The sequence below is a fragment of the Pelophylax lessonae genome (genome assembly GCF_965119305.1).
Source record: "Pelophylax lessonae genome assembly, chromosome: 7".
Classification (NCBI taxonomy): Eukaryota; Metazoa; Chordata; class Amphibia; order Anura; family Ranidae; genus Pelophylax; species Pelophylax lessonae.
The window spans coordinates 204,278,456-204,295,750 of record NC_138774.1 but is presented as its reverse complement, the minus strand read 5'-3'; the positions used below and the strand labels follow the sequence as shown (position 1 = coordinate 204,295,750).

Below are 17,295 nucleotides of genomic sequence, written 5' to 3'. Positions count from 1 at the left end.
CCTTAAGGGCTCTTTCACACGGGCGGTCCAATCAGATCCGCCTGTCAGTTTTTTAGGCGGATCTGATCGGATGCCCCATTCAGCCCTATGGGGCAGCGGATGTCAGTGGTGACATGTCCACTGCCGCCCGCTGCCATCCGCATCCGATCCTGTCCGTGAAATCCGGACGGATGGAAACCCTATTTTCCATCTGTCCTGGGGATGGGATCGGATAAGAGCGGACAGGTGGTCCGCTCTCATCCGATTCCCCATAGAGAGCAGTGGGGGCTGTGACACCTCCCTCTCCGCACTGCAAGCGCAGCACGGGTCCGCCTATGGAGGTATGGAGGTGGACCGTGTGAAAGAGCCCTTAAGCGTAAAATCGCGTATATGTACGTGATTTTGCTTTGAGGCTCTAGGGGGCGCGCATGTAATAAGACACAGCGGGAGCCAGTCCACGGGACCGGCGGCCACGATCGCCGCTGGTCTCCTGCGTTTGTCAAGGAGACAGACAGAATGGCCGCCTGCCTATGTAAACAAGATAGACGGCTGTTCTGTCAGACAGGAAGGGAGAGATCATGTGTTCCTAGTAATCAGGGACACAGATCTCTCTTACTGCAGTCAGTCCACCTCCCCCCCCCCCCCCCCCACAGTTAGAAAACATTCCTTAGGAGCACACTTAACCCCTTGATCACCCCTGATGTTAACCCATGCCCTGCCAGTGTCATTTATACAGTAAGAGTGCGTAATATTTAGCACTGATCATTGTATTGGTGTCACTGGTCCCCAAAAATTGTCACTTAGTGACAGATTTGTCCGCCCCAATGTTGCAGTCCCGCTAAAAATAGTTGATCGCCGCCATTACTAATAAAAAAATAAAGTCCTTAAATATCCCTTAGTTTGTAATTGCTATAACTTTTGCACAAACCAATTAATAAAAGCTTTTTGGGATTTTTTTTATACTAAAAATATGTAGCAGAATACAAATTGGCCTAAACTGATAAAGAAATTGTATTTTAATTTTTTTTTTTTTTTTATTGGGAATGTTTTATAGCAGAAAGTAAAAATATTGTTGTTTTTTTCAAAATTGTTGGTCTTTCTTTGTTTATAGCACTAACAATAAAAATTGCATAGGTGATCAAATACCATCCAAAGAAAGCTCTATTTGTGGAATGGCGACAAGCTACATTCAGCTGAACTCGATTTCAAACCCACGTTCAGTCCCGGTTCACACTGAGGCGACCTGGTCGCCGTAGGTCGCCTTCCATAGGGAAGCTGCGGACCCGTTCTAATAGGAGCGACACAAGTCGCTCCAACTTAGAAAAAGGGTCCGGAGCTTCTTTGGGGCGACCAGGAGGCGACCGCCATAGACTTCAATGTTATGAAGTCCATGGCGGCCGTTCCGAGGTCGCGGCGCGCTGCTCGTTAGCGTCGCCCCCATGTGAACGGGGCCTGAGTGTGAATGTACCCTAATACCTGGAAGCTGATTGGTTTCTCTGCAGAGCTGCACCAATTTTTGAACTCATGCACCACCATTGGACAAATGTATTCTGTAGAGGGCAAAAAAGAAAAGATAAATGCACTTTGTTTTAAAGTTTACCTATTGTTTAAGGGTGGCAGTGGACGCCTACATATTTAACTCATGACAATATGTTGTTGGATTGTAGAGGACAATAAAACACTATACAGATGGGAATTGAATAAAGCGGCCCTGTGCTTAAAATATGATCTTTTTTTTTTTTTTTTTTGAGAAATACTATAGCTACTGACTTGACTCGGTTCACACTAGCGTGACTTGTCAGGCGATTGGTCAGCCTGACAAGTCGCGGTCCATTGACCGCTACAGGACCCGTTCTAATAGGAGCGACACAAGTCGCTCCGACTTAGAAAAAGGGTCCTGTACTACTTCAGGGCGACCTCGGAGCGACTTGCATAGACTTCCATTATGTGAAGTCCATGCAAGTCGCTCCGAAGTCGTGGTGCATGGCAATGCACAAGTCGCCCCCGAAGTAGTACAGAGTCGTGTCGCCTTAGTGTGAACCGACTCTAAAATCAGGTACTTACAGTCCCTGGGATCCAGCCCTTTCTTCCTGCAGGGAGTGAAGCAGCAATAATTTACTTTTGAGTGAAGCTCTGCTTTAAAGCATACATTCACGTTTTTAAAAAATGCACATTTTGTGCAGGTAAAAAAAGGTGCATTTAAAAAAATAAATAAAACGTTTGTAGGAGCCTGCAAAGAATTGCACCCACAACCAGTAGATGCTGGACTCCTACAGACTGTTGGTGTAAGCTGTTTGCCCATACATCGTAACATGTTCCAGAAGGTGAACCTATCCTTTGTTGTAAGCACGCTACCCACTAAGGGCTCATGTGAGGCAGAGCTTGTCGTGGTGGATCGCTTTTAGGAGGGCATTTGACAGGCAGTGAGGAGGCGATCTGTTGCCACCTCACCACCTACTTTAACCCTCATAATGCTAAGCCACTGCAACTGTGTGCATTGCATGAGGTTGTGGTTCAGTCCCACTCGCTTTAATGGGTTGCTTTAAGCAGTAGTACTGCCTGCCAAATGCAACTTGTCTTTTTCCAAAAAGCAAAACCTCACAGCATGGGTACAGCACTGTATAGCTGCATTGCTGTGTTTTTTAAGTGGGTATCTAGGGGGCAGTAAAACTGCGACTCAACCCCCTGCTTTTATCTAAGCCTGGCTGCTCTTGTGAATGAGCCCTTAGACACTGCAATGTAAGGAGAGAAGTAAGTCACCAGATGGCAGATATTACTTATAACTGTGTTTTTACCATGTTGTGTCCATCTCATAATTTTGTTCTGAAATCTCTTGCTTTTTCTTGTTTCAGGCTGCTCCAAGATCTGGTACTGATGAGTCGATCAGGGAAAGCGATCTGAAAATAGCCTTAGATGTGCTCCGTGTCTGTGGCCTGCATACTGTGGTGGAAGAATGGTTCATCGAAGTCTTGCAGATGGATCTGCAGAGGAACATTGCTCCAGAGTTCTGGAATGGTATCAACCAGCATGAGAATGCTGTTGAAGAGCAGGAATGTGTACTGCTCTTACTGGACACCTTCCGTCTCCTTTTGTCCCGTTTGGAACCATACCTAAAAAGCCTGGAGATCCTTGGTAGGTGGGCAGACATGGGCTTCTTGCATGGCTCAGATTCCCAGATGTTGAGGGATAAAGTTTTTACCATGTTTAAAGCTATCCTCTTCTTTTCCACCTCCAAGACTTTCCAAAACATGGTTCAGCAGTTTTATAGTCGGACGTTTAAGATTTACATGAGGCAGAAGAAGAGGGGGGATGATAGTGTCAGCGACTGTGACAGCAGCATGAACGAGCAGGAGAGTGATTCTGAGGACCCCGTGGTAGAGGACTCTGATTGTGCTGGTTGTGAGAGCCCTAAGGACCAGTGCTGGTGCAGCACTGCCATGGAGCAGTTTCAGCAGCTCAACAGCATCTTGTAAGTTCTCCATACCAATATGTCATCAATATCATTCATTGTACGTTGTTAACCATATACCCACATAGAAACAGAGTAAACACTATGACATGGTAAACATTATGCCTAGAGATCTAGTTTTTACTCATCGATGTCACTTCTATCACTGATTACACATCCATCACTACATTTGATCACAGGACTGTAGTCTTGTTAGCCGTATGCAGAAGGCCCCTTTCACACTGCCTTTCTGATCCGCCTGTCAGTTTTTCAGGCAGACCGGATCGAATGCTCCGGGCGGCCCTATGGAGCAGCGGGTGTCAGCAGAGACATGTTCGCTGACATCTGATCTGATTTTGTCCGTGAAATCCAGACGGATGGAAACCCTATTTTCCATCCGTCTGGAGGATAGGATCAGATGAGAATGGACAGGTGGTCCGTTCTCATCCGTTCTTCTATAGAGGAGAGTGGGGATCTGACAGCTTCGTCTCTGCACACAGAGCGGAGACGGAGCTGTCATTCGCCTGCTCAGCGGGGATCGGCGGATCGATCCTCCGCTAAGCAGAACGGACTCCGTCATGCGCACCACCCGTGTGCAAGAAGCCTAAGAGTATAAAATATAAAACTTGCAGCGTGATCGCATAAACAGGATATTTTACATGAAGTAAAACAATCAAATCATATAATATTGTGAAAAATCCTAAGATTCTAAACAAAAAAAGCCAGGTGTTACAATCCAAATTTTATATTCAAAACCGATATGAAAGTCCTGTGTTTCAAATGCAGCAACAAGTGTTATAGTCAAAATGTGTAATAGTTCTGTGTGCGCTTTTCAAAGTAATACACAAAAAGTCCTGTGTTCCAAAAGAAGGACCATGTGTTACAATCCAAACCTATATGAATCCTGAGTGTGATTCACAATGTAATACGCAAAAGGCATATCTAATAAATTATATACAGTTAATACCTTGGTTTGAGAGCATAAATCATTCTGGAAGCATGCTTGTAATCCAAAGCGCTCTTATATGAAAGCGAATTTCCTCATAAGAAATAATGGAAACTCAGATGATTTATTCCACAACCATTTATTCATATAAAAATGATTACGGAAATACAAAATACAGTATAAAGTGTACTGTGTAATTTGGCCCCCCATATCGCCTAAAAAACCTGGCTGATTATAAAACAAAAATCCTTAGTACCCTGTTTGGTTTTTTTTTTCTCCAATCCGCAGAAGAGATTTTGAACACCTCAGACAAATTTAACTGTAGAGAAAATCCATCATATATAAGATCCTCATGATGTGAATCCAATCAACAAAATATGTAAAGTGCATACTTACCAAATAGTACACTTGTATAATCACTATTGTGAGGCCCCTGATGACATCCCTTTGGATGAAAAATTGTACATATTCAGTACATGTTTGCAATGCCTGCACATTTCCCCATGATTTCCTTTAAAAATACTGCAAGTACAAAATATTCCAGATGATCCTGCCAAAAAATCCAGTGTACTGCTAATTTCCTTGCCACCACTGACATTGCTTGGGATTTCAGTGTAGCAGAAGCACTCTGTTGTCATTTTAAATGGAAAGTTAGAAACTTGCGAGGTTTCTAGCAGATCAACAGGTACTATTCTGTACATTCTTTTAATACACAAAACACGGGAAATGTGCAAGTGTAGTAGAAATATCTGCAAATACTCACCTCCTCTTCAGCCTTGTAAAATCAATAAGCTTCCTTGCTGGAGGCAACATCTCCCTGCTTCCTCTGTGTGTGGTCTTTGGCTGCCTTGATTGACCAGCGTGTGATGGCGTAACTCTAGGGGTTAGCAGATGGTGGAGTTGAGCACTGAGCTGTGCATGTACAACACTGTGTGCAGTGTATAGAAAATCTGAAGAGGAAGGTAAGAAGGCCTTTATTGCAGAAGATACCAATTATTATGTCTCTTTTGTAATAAAATATTTTCCTGCTTGCACCTCCGCTTAACAGATGTCACAAATGGTTCCCTATGGTGTTGGCTAAACAAGTATGTAGCAGTAGCCAATCACATGCAATTGGAGCATTTTGCGTTTTATGTAAGTTTATTCACTAGTACATATGATGCATAGGATAGGAACACCATCAAATACATTCTGTAGTTATATTGGAGTTATGTAACAGATTCATTATAGAGATGGGCAAATGTTTGATGTTTGGAGGGAGTTTTTATTGTGCCTTTTACATGACATCACTAACTGTAGCCACAGGTTGAATCTACTGGAGAGAGTGTGCTCAGATGCAGTCACCACTATTCTACACAAGATGATTGAGCAGAGAATGGAGAAGAGATGTCGTGGAGACTACGAGAGATCCTTTCTTACTGAATTCTTAGAGGTAATTTTGAGATACCCAACCAAAATTGAGCCTGTGCTTTATGCATGTATGGGGGGGGACCCCCTAAACCCGTTTACCCTAGCGCTTCAGTTTGCCTGCTGGAACAGAAAGTTAAAGCCCTGTGTGTAAGGGTCTGTGTTGAAAGGATTTGATAGGCAAATGCAGCAGTCAGTTGGAGACACTTATGAGATCCTTCAGAGTTCATTGCAGGTGCAGATGACCTGCTTTATCATCCATAGACTTGTATAGGGAGAGAAGCCATTCTAAAGCAAAGAAAAGCCCATCAACATTGGCCCTAATTAGGATTGACCTGGTTGAAGCTTACACAACTTTAAAGGCTAAGTTCACCTTTGTTAACCTTTTTTTTTTTTTTTTTTTCTCTTCTAAATTCCAGATCTCCTATGTACCAATATAGCATTAATATACTTTTTTTGCAAAAATAAAACCGCTTTCTATTATACACAGGCTTACCTCACTCTCTTCATAGCTGTTTAAACACACTGCTCGATTACTTCTGCCTACTTCCTGGACAGACTTTAGGTCATGAGACAAGAAGGAGTTGACCAGCTCATTAGCACACACCCTGCATAATCTACCCTCAGCTGGTCAACTATTTCCGGTGTCATGACTAATGGGCCATACACACTATAAGATTTTCTGAAGACTTTTTCCTTTAGACTTACCAAAACCAGATAATATGAGGTCAAACCTAAACACTTTCAATTTGTCTGCAATCTGGCAGGTCCTTGCACTACATAGAAAAGGTAAATCTGAAGGAAATCTAACCACAAAAGTTGGATAGTGTGTATCCAGCTTTAAAGTCTGTCCAGGAAGTAGGCAGAAGTAATCGAGCAGTGTGTTTAAACAACTATGAAGAGAGTGAGGTAAGCCTGTGTAGAATTAATAGAAAGCTGTTTTTTTTGCAAAAAAAAAAGTATATTAATGCTATATTGGTACATAGGAGATCTGGAATTTAGAAAAAATAAAAGGTGAACTTCGCCTTTAAGGACTTGCTTCCTCACCCATGTAACAGCCTTTGGTACTGGCTATTGGCTGCTCAGTCAGTACTACTTTGTGGAAGAAAAAAGAGAGATTTATATGCTACCTTATACCTAGAAAAACTGGCTATTTCCATTTTCTTCAGCAGTTAAATGAAACCGGGTGAGTGAAGCAAAGGAGAGTATAAGCAATGGTGGAAAGAGGGGAATGACAATTGAAGTGTTACTAAACCCACAATGGTAAAATCAGTCTGTATATGCAATAAAGCATGTTCTAGTCGCTGTGAAACCTAAGGGGTTAATCTGCATTGTGTAAAAAGGTTGTTTGATTGGGTCTTCTCTAATCCACCCCTTCTTCCACTATCCCTTAACCATAAGGGCCCAATTTGGACATTTTTACTTAGGGGTGTACTCACTTTTGTTGCAGCAATTTAGACATTAATAGCTTTGTGTTGAGTTATTTTGAAGGGACAGTAAATGTACACTGTTATACAAGCTGTACACTCACTACTTTACATTGTAGCAAAGTGTCATTTCTTCAGTGTTGTCACATGAAAAGGTATAATAAAATATTTCCAAAAATGTGAGGGGTGTACTCACTTTTGTGAGATTATATATATATATATATATATATATATATACAGTGGGTACGGAAAGTATTCAGACCCCCTTAAATTTTTCACTCTTTGTTATATTGCAGCCATTTGCTAAAATCATTTAAGTTCATTCTTCTTCCTCATGAATGTACACATAGCACCCCATACTGACAGAAAAACACAGAATTGTTGACATTGTTGCAGATTTATTAAAAAAGAAAAACTGAAATATCACATGGTCCTAAGTATTCAGACCCTTTGCTCAGTATTTAGTAGAAGCCCCCTTTTGATCTAATACAGCCAGGAGTCTTTTTGGGAAAGATGCAACAAGTCTTTCACACCTGGATTTGGGGATCCTCTGCCATTCCTCCTTGCAGATCCTCTCCAGTTCTGTCAGGTTGGATGGTAAACGTTGGTGGACAGCCATTTTTAGGTCTCCCCAGAGATGCTCAATTGAGTTTAAGTCAGGGCTCTGGCTGGGCCATTCAAGAACAGTCACGGAGTTGTTGTGAAGCCACTCCTTCGTTATTTTAGTTGTGTGCTTAGGGTCATTGTCTTGTTGGAAGGTAAACCTTCGGCCCAGTCTGAGGTCCAGAGCACTTTGGAGAAGGTTTTTGTCCAGGATATCCCTGTACTTGGCCGCATTCATCTTTCCCTCAATTACAACCAGTTGTCCTGTCCCTGCAGCTGAAAAACACCCCCACAGCATGATGCTGCCACCACCATGCTTCACTGTTGGGACTGTATTGGACAGGTGATGAGCAGTGCCTGGTTTCTCCACACATACCGCTTAGAATTAAGGCCAAAAAGTTCTATTTTGGTCTCATCAGACCAGAGAATCTTATTTCTCACCATCTTGGAGTCCTTCAGGTGTTTTTTAGCAAACTCCATGCGGGCTTTCATGTGTCTTACACTGAGGAGAGGCTTCCGTCGGGCCACTCTGCCATAAAGCCCCGACTGGTGGAGGGCTGCAGTGATGGTTGACTTTCTACAACTTTCTCCCATCTCCTGACTGCATCTCTGGAGCTCAGCCACAGTGATCTTTGGGTTCTTCTTTACCTCTCTCACCAAGGCTCTTCTCCCCCGATAGCTCAGTTTGGCCGGACAGCCAGCTCTAGGAAGGGTTCTGGTCGTCCCAAACATCTTCCATTTGAGGATTATGGAGGCCACTGTGCTCTTAGGAACCTTAAGTGCAGCAGAAATCTTTTTGTAACCTTGGCCAGATCTGTGCCTTGCCACAATTCTGTCTCTGAGCTCTTCAGGCAGTTCCTTTGACCTCATGATTCTCATTTGCTCTGACATGCATTGTGATCTGGAAGGTCTTATATAGACAGGTGTGTGGCTTTCCTAATCAAGTCCAATCAGTATAATCAAACACAGCTGGACTCAAATGAAGGTGTAGAACCATCTCAAGGATGATCAGAAGAAATGGAAAGCACCTGAGTTAAATATATGAGTGTCACAGCAAAGGGTCTGAATACTTAGGACCATGTGATATTTCAGTTTTTCTTTTTTAATAAATCTGCAACAATGTCAACAATTCTGTGTTTTTCTGTCAGTATGGGGTGCTATGTGTACATTCATGAGGAAGAAGAATGAACCTAAATGATTTTAGCAAATGGCTGCAATATAACAAAGAGTGAAAAATTTAAGGGGGTCTGAATACTTTCCGTACCCACTGTATATATATATATATATATATATATATATATATATATATATATTATGTATGTATGTATGTGTATATGTGTGTGTGTGTGTGTGTGTGTGTGTGTATATATATATATATACGCACGCATTTGAACAACCAATAGAAATGGAATGCTTCCATTGGATGGATCCCTTTTCATGTGTGTGTCCTATTGAAACTGAACATGCTGTTGGGAGAACAGCTGAAGTGTGTAACCACATACCTTTAGGCTTACCTGCTGTACAAAGGTGAAGGAGTGATATGTAAAACATTTATATACACACTACTGTGCAAAAGTTTTAGGCAGGTGTGAAAAATGCTGTAACTGAAGACTGCTTTCCGAAATAGAAGTGTTAATAGTTTATTTTTATCAATTAACAAAACACTCATAATTGTACCACTCCAGCCCTTCTGCAAAAAAAAAACTGCACCCTGCTACAGCCAAATATTCTAATTTCGACTCCTCAGTCTGGGGCACCTGCTTCCATTTTTCTGTACCCCCAATTCCTATGTTTTCATGCATAGTTGAGTTACTTAGCCTTGTTTCCGCGTTGGAGGTAATGGCTTATTTGCCACAGTTATTCCATGAAGTCCACTTGTGGCCAGAGTTCTCCAGACAGTAGATAGATGTACATGGGTCCCTCTGGTTCCTTGGCTAACCACTGCATCTATGGTCCTCAACTTTTTTTTTTTTCTTCCAAAGATCCTTGACAGCACATCAGGAGTCTGCTTTGAAACCTTTGCTTGGGATATAACTTGCTGATGTAGTGTAACTTCCTTGTATCTTGTTGCTGTGCTCAGTCTTGCCATGGTGTATGACTTTCCACAATCTCACCTTAGTAGCAGAGTTTGGCTGCTCCTCACCCAGTTTTAAGCCTACTACACAGCGGTTTCTGTTTTACTTAACCACTTAAGCCCCAGGAAGATTTTACCCCCTTCCTGACCAGGGGGTATTTTGCGATTCGGCACTGCGTGACTTTAACGGACAATTGCGCGGTCGTGCGACGCTGTACCTAAACGAATTTGACGTCCTTTTTTCCCACAAACAGAGCTTTCTTTTGGTGGTATTTGATCACCTGTGCGATTTTTTGATCACGCGCTATAAACAAAAAAAGAGCGACAATTTTGCAAAAATAACAATATTTTTCACATTTTTTTTATATGAAATTCCCCCCAAAAAAAAAGTAAAAATCAAAATTTTTTTTAAATTTTCAGCCAATTTGTTTTATGCTACCTATGTTTGGTAAAAAAAATCTCAAAAAGCGTATTTTGATTGGTTTGCGCAAAAGTTATCACGTTTACTAACAAAGGGAAAGATTTTTGTCATTTTTGTTGTTTTTTTTTTTTAACGCGTAATGGCGGCGATCTGCAATTTTTTTTTTTGCGGTACTGCGACATTGCGGCGCACAGATCGGACCCTTGACTGACATTTGTGACACTTTTGTGGTTACCAGTGACATTTCTACAGTAATCAGTGCTATACATATGCACTGTTACTGTAAAAATACACTGGTTGTGAAGGGGTTAACTTTATTTGGGAGGGAGGGGCTGTGTGTATCCCTAGGGGCGTGCTTTCTACTGTGATTGGCTGTGGCTTGAGCTGTAAGGACACTGATCAACGGATCTACATACTAGATCCGTTTGATCAGTGTCTTTACAGCGAGGAGAATGACAGGTGGCTTGTTTACACAAGCTGCCTGACATTCTCCCTCTCCCCCGCCGATCGCCGAGTGACCGGCGGACATCGGGTCCGCTGGTCACACGCGCGGGGGGGTCCGTGACCACGCGGGAGCGCGCGCTCGCTCCCTAGACCCTCACAAGCTAGTGACGTAGCCCTACCTCACTTTGCCTGTGAGGGGCTGACTGCCGACGTAGATCGGCGTTAGGCAGTCGGCAAGTGGTTAATGACCATGTTTCAACCTACATATGAAATTGATGATCATTAGCACCTACTTGGTATAATTGGTTAATCCTACACCTGACTCTAATTCTACAAAATCCCTGACTTTGTGCAAGTGGAAGAACTGATGCTGGTTTGAAGCCAAAGGCAAGTCGCACCAAATATTGAATTGATTTTGATTTTTCTTCTGTTGCTCACTTTGTATTTTGTAAATTTGATAAAAAAAAAATAAACAATGTATTAAATATGTTTATGAACGAATTCTTACTTTACAGCATTTTTTTCACACCTGCATAAAATGTTTGCACGCCTGTAAATAGAATTGTTTTTTTTTTTTTCTTGGTTACTTACCAGGTGATAGATTATTAAAAATTAATCCGATGAACATGTACCTGGCAAAGGGCTTTGTAGCAACAGTAAACTATCAATAGGCATTAAACTGTAAATGATTGGTTTGTCAGTCGTTTGTCACTTGATACGCACTCCTATTATTCTGTCTGATGAACATAACCTAACTATTTTATAACTAATATTATAATTCTTTTAGAATACATCGTTTAGATAGTCCATTAAAATACTGAATTGGTCTGGTATTGATCGGACACTGTATGTAAGAAAGCTTGAGAGTGTGATTTGTACGAGTGCTTTGACAACACAACTATAACCCTCTGTTTTGACAGTGGATAGAGAAGGTGATTGGCTGGCTCAGTAAGGTCTTCCTGCAAGACGAGACATCACAAGCCTCCAAACTTAAAGCTATGAGTATCCTGAAACGGTGGCGTTGTCATGTTCAGCGATTCTTCTACCGCCTGTACGCTAGCATGCGCATCGACGAACTCTTCTGCATTATCCGAGGTAAGTAGTAAACTGTTGATTTAAGAAGTATTGCTGCTCTTTCTGTGTATATTGCAAAGATTGCTAATGTACAGCAGAAAAACTCTTTTAACCACTTCTGGACCGGAAGATTTTCCCCCTTAATGACCAGGCCCTATTTTGCGATTCGGCACTGCGTTACTTTAACGGACAATTGCGCGGTCGTGCGACACTGTAACTAAATAAAATTGATGTCCTTTTTTTTCCACAAATTGAGCTTTATTTTGGTGGTATTTGATCAGCTGTGCAATTTTTTTATTTTTTTGCGCTATAAACAAAAAAAAAGAGCTACAATTCTGAAAAAAAAACTATTTTTCACATTCTGCTATATAAGATTCCCGAAAAAAAAATAAAAAAAAAATAAAAATTTTTTAACATTTTAGGCCAATTTGTTTTCTGCTACATATTTTTGGTAAATAAAATTGCAATAAGTGTATTTTGATTGGTTTACGCAAAAGTTATTGCGTTTACTATCTACGGAAAAGATTTATGCCATTTTTATTGTTTTTTTTTTTTTTCTTTGCTAGTAATGGTGGCGATCTGCGATTGTTTGTTTTTTTGTTTATTTTGTGGGACTGCGACATTGCTTCAGACAGATTGGACCCATGACTGACATTTTTAACACTTTTGGGGGGACCAGTGACGAGCAGGGGCAGGAGAGCCCCCTAGCTGCAGGTGCGCGACCGAGATAGCCCTGCGTCGGTTTGCCTGGGAGCGTCACACTGCCGCAGTAAATACACGGCATGTGGTCAGCAACTGGTTAATAGCCATAGGCTGAAACTTCTTCCTACAGTGGTTAGTTACCTAGCTGGCATGCTGATCCAGTGGCTTCACTGGCTGCGTGCTTTTTTCTAACCAGTGACTCAGAAAGCAGACAGCTATTAATGTCAGTGCTGGATGCCAAAGGTCATATTTCATGGAGCAGGGTGCTTGTAATTTTGCTTCAAGCTCTGTAAGCCTAACATCAATGGAAGTTAAAATTGTAGAAGGAGATGGTAGCAGGGGTGACCTATAATACTGTACAATATATCTCTTGTGATCGGTTACCTTTTGACTTTTATTTTATCCAGATTTTCCTGACTCTAAACCAGCCATCAAGGATTTAAAGTACTGTCTGGAACGGACCAATCAGAGGCAGGAACTACTTTCAAGCCTGAAATCTGCTTTAGAGACCAGGTTGCTACATCCCGGTGAGAATTCTATTTCTATCTTTTATATTCTGTATTTTAGCTTGTGTAGATGTGTGTGTATATTTTTATGAATTCATTGATGTGAATAGCAGGCTGCATTTGACCAGTAAAGCCAATCAATATAGCGGAATTCCTGTCTGTAAAAAAAAATGTAAAAGTCAGCAGCTACAAATACTGTAGCTGCTGACTTTTAATATAAGGACACTTACCTGTCCAGAGATCCTGCAATGTCTGCACCCCTAGCCGATTTGTCAGTTGGCTTTGGGTGCAGGTGCTGGCATATATGTGTTGAGGGAAACAGAAAATGAAGCCTTGCGGCTTTGCAGCCTGTTTTTTACTGCGCATGCGCGAGTCATGCTGCGCTTTCTTAATGGTCCCGCCATCTTCTGGGACCTCTTTGTGTCCTAGAAGGCAGCAGGGGGAAGGAGGAAATGTCATAGATCATCAAGCGGTGATCTTACCCGCAAGAGGGAGCGGGTACTTGTCGAAACCAGGTACCCACTCTCTCCTTCCCCCAAAAAAGTGCCAAATGTGGCAGTAGAGGATGTGAACAAGCAGAGCTTCCCCTTTTTGGTTGGGCTCTGCTTTAAATGTAGTTGCTCTATCATTCATTGACAAGCTCCTGATCTTCTTAACCATTGGGTTATACTGCCCCCCACAGGAGTAGGACACTAGGCAGAAGAAAAAGCTTGACTGCGCCTATGGGAAGTCCCAGAGGGGTATACTCCCACTCTCAGCACTTTTTTCTGCCTAGTCCGTAGTAAAGACCTAGTTCCTTGCTGGGATCTTCGGTCCTGTAAATTTTTTTCCTTTTTGATGAATCTTTCTATTTTTCCCGTGAGAATCTGCAATCAACTGCTGGACTGGGCGACGGGCTGGATTTTTTTTTTTTTTTTTTTAAATCTAGTGGTTACCCCAGTCTGGCCAGCGAGTGCACGCAGGCCTCAGCTCCATGCTAGGTTGGCTGCGACATATAGCCCCACTGGACGGGGGCTGGCCTGCGAGTTAAATGTCTCGCGGGGTCGCATGCGACCTGGCCTCAGCCTGAGTCACAGCTTTCCTCCTGGCCAACAGCCCCCCATTTAGTTGAAGAGGAGGTTCTGTCTGGAGCGTTGTCCACCTTGTTTCTTGTATGATAAGTAGCAGTCCCCCCCCTCTCCCCTTGAGGGTTTTGGGGTCTACGTGGGCCCCTCCCTGGGACGGTCGGACCCCCGGTTTTTCTTCCTTCCCATTCAGCATCTCCCCCCCCCCCCCCCCTCAGTGGTCCTTGTGGACCCTCATCTGCCTACCCCTCCTCCCCATAGCGTGACCATAGCACCTTTTCAGGTCATTCTGGGGGTGCTGAGCTGGCGATGGGACGATCAGCTTTTGGGAGGGCCAGGGCCCCCCTTCCTGCAGGCGTCATTTTCGGGGCTTTTGGGACCCCTTCTGGGCCCCTAGGAGCAGCATAGTGCCGCGCTGGGCTGCCATTTTCTTGTAGCCTGTGTGCTCCTTTCCTGGTTAAGGTGCACTCTACTCAGGCGCTTAGTGCCTCCTGAGCTTTCCGTCATCAGGCGTCAGTGACGCAGGTTTACAAGGCATCCAGTTGGTCGTCGGTGCACACTTTTACAAAGTTTTATAAAGTGGACGTGTTGGCATCTGCGGATGCTTCTTTTGGCAGCAAGGTTTTCAAGGCTGCTGTTGAGAGGACCTGATCCTCTTTGAGGGTGTATTGTTTTTTTCAGGTGGGCTCCAGTTGTTTTGATTGAGCTCCTGTTGCCTGGTTAGTTACTGTTTAGCCTTGGGAATTTTTTTGCTGTTCCCACCCCTCATGTTTAACACTGCTTTGGGACTTCCCAATGGCTATAAAGATCTGAAGCTGTCCCTGTCAATGAACTAAAGCGAAAATGGGATTCTTGACTTACCGTAATATCCATTTCTCTGATGTTCATTGATGAACACAGCACCCACCCCTCTGTGGAGTTGTAATTCTTCTGACACTACTTGTAACAAAACAGAGTGCCTATAGCAGAGAGAGGGAGTATACCCCCTGGGACTGCCCATGGGTGTTGCCAGACTTTTTTTCTGCCTAGTGTCCTCCTCCTGTAAGGGGCAGTATAACCCAATGGTTATGGAGATCTGAAGCTGTGTCTGTCAATGAACATCAGAGAAATTAATTTTACGGTAATTCAAACATCCCATTTTTGTCTTACCATAAAATCCATTTCTCTGATGTTCATTGATGGACACAGCACCCACCCCTCTGTGGAGTTGGATTCCTTCTGACCCTGCTTGTAACAAAACGTAGTGCCTATAGCTGAGAGTGGGAGTATACCCCCTGGGACTGCCCATAGGTGTAGTCCAGCTTTTTTTTGCCATGTCCTACTCCCGTAGGAGGCAGTATAACCCAATTGTTAAGAAGATCAGGAGCTTTGTTTGTCAATGAACATCAGAGAAATGGATTTTACAGTAAGACTAAAATCCTATTTTTACACTGATCTAGCATAAGTAACTCAGTCTTATTATTGTTCTTATGTAATCCCTTATCCACATACTTGGGAAGTAAAGGGAAAGCTCTCCAATGGTGTTAAAAATAGATTTAAAAGAGAAAAAACCTTGCAAGACAGCTGATCACACAACATAAATGAGTAAGCTCTAAATGCAAATCCTTCATGGAAGCCACTGGTATTTGTCTTGTGCAGGTGTGAATACATCAGATATCATCACCCTTTACATTTCTGCCATTAAAGCTCTGAGAGAGCTGGATCCCTCTATGGTGATTCTGGAGGTGGCCTGCGAACCAATCAGGAAGTACCTAAGGTAACAGTTTATTCCACACATTTATAATTGTAAGATGTCTTTCAGACCTGTTGCTTCTGTGTTTAGTTTGTAAATACACATCTAAATGGCAGCAACAATATTTGCTCATTCCTTGTGCAGGCTGTGCTACTTTATGTGTACTTCTACAGATGAAGTTTTATTAATCTGCTTTTATTAATCTTCTCACTCATGATTCCATGCCCCTACTCAGAATATTAAAACACAAGAGATTGTCTCTATCATGTTATGTAATCTTCACAATTCTGCAAGAGATCCTTTCTACAATGGCATAGGATGGATTTAAAAACAATTTTTTTAAACCATCAGAAAACTCTTTAAAAAGCAAAACCATTATTAAAAACTCCTAACTAAGTTAAAATGACTGTCGAGTAAATTTTATAATTTTTTTTTTCTGTCTTAACAGAACACGAGAGGATACTGTACGACAAATTGTTGCTGGTTTAACTGGAGATGCTGAAGGGGATTTGGCCAATGAGCTATCTAAGGCTGATCCTGTGGTCCTAGAGAATGGTCAAGAGAGTGATGACGATGTGTCAGACCCAGAGGATTGGGTGCCAGACCCTGTGGATGCCGATCCTGGTATGCAGTATCCTGTTTATGTCTGATACTCGTTTCTGGCCCAACATTTCTAAAAAAAAAAAGAAAAAACGTATATACAAATATATTCACTTCCACTCTGGCATGGAAATCCCAAGGTTACATGAAGGCGGAGAAAAAAATGAGAACCTCTGTCAGCCTTTTTTCTTTTTTGCCATCTGTCCCAGCTCGGGTGACTTTGCCTCACTTCCTGTGTGGTCACTCTGCTGAAAAAATAAAGGGAACTTTTCAAAGGGGATATAAAAAATGCAGTTTGGTTGGGACGACTGGTAATGCTTTAATTGTAAGTAAAAAGTACTGTTAGAAATTTTTTTTTTTCTTTTCTTGCTCTGGGGTAGTGAGGAAACCAAAAAGAAACAGTGTTCTAAAAATGACAAAACAAACCTTTTAGTGCCGGTTCACACTGTTCCGACCTTGTCAGGCGACTTGGTCGCCTGACAAGTAGTGGACCATGCTGTGCAATTGGAACCGTTCTAATAGGAGCACTACTTCGGGGCGACATCGGAGCGACTTGCATTGACTTCCATTATGTGAAGTCGTTGCAAGCCGCACCGAAGTCGCGGTGCACGGGCGACGGCATAACTCGCCCGAAGTCGTGTCGCCCTAGTGTGAACCGACACTCAAGGGAAATGCTTCCCTACCCTGTTCAAAATGTTGCTGTATTTCCACTCTTTAAATTGTACAAAAAGGCCTGGAGTACTGCTTTGTAACATATATTTATTTTATTTGTTGCCTTTAAAGAGAGCCTTTCACCAGACATTTTTACCTTTTTACGCCTAAACACTTGCAGCAGTAGTGCATGTTGTGTACTTACATCTTTGCCAAT

General features: G+C 42.5%; 1 protein-coding gene across 1 annotated transcript in view; it reads left to right on the top strand.

Annotated features, from left to right (window-relative positions):
• The window catches only part of ANAPC2 (anaphase promoting complex subunit 2), a 31,097-nt gene that overhangs the window by 1,450 nt on the left and 12,352 nt on the right, over window positions 1-17,295 (top strand). Inside the window, exons 2-7 of the mRNA XM_082263908.1 lie at window positions 2,832-3,448; window positions 5,673-5,805; window positions 11,670-11,844; window positions 12,933-13,052; window positions 15,734-15,851; window positions 16,276-16,451. Of these exons, the coding sequence (XP_082120034.1) occupies window positions 2,832-3,448; window positions 5,673-5,805; window positions 11,670-11,844; window positions 12,933-13,052; window positions 15,734-15,851; window positions 16,276-16,451 (1,339 nt within the window). The remainder of the gene's footprint in view (window positions 1-2,831; window positions 3,449-5,672; window positions 5,806-11,669; window positions 11,845-12,932; window positions 13,053-15,733; window positions 15,852-16,275; window positions 16,452-17,295) is intronic.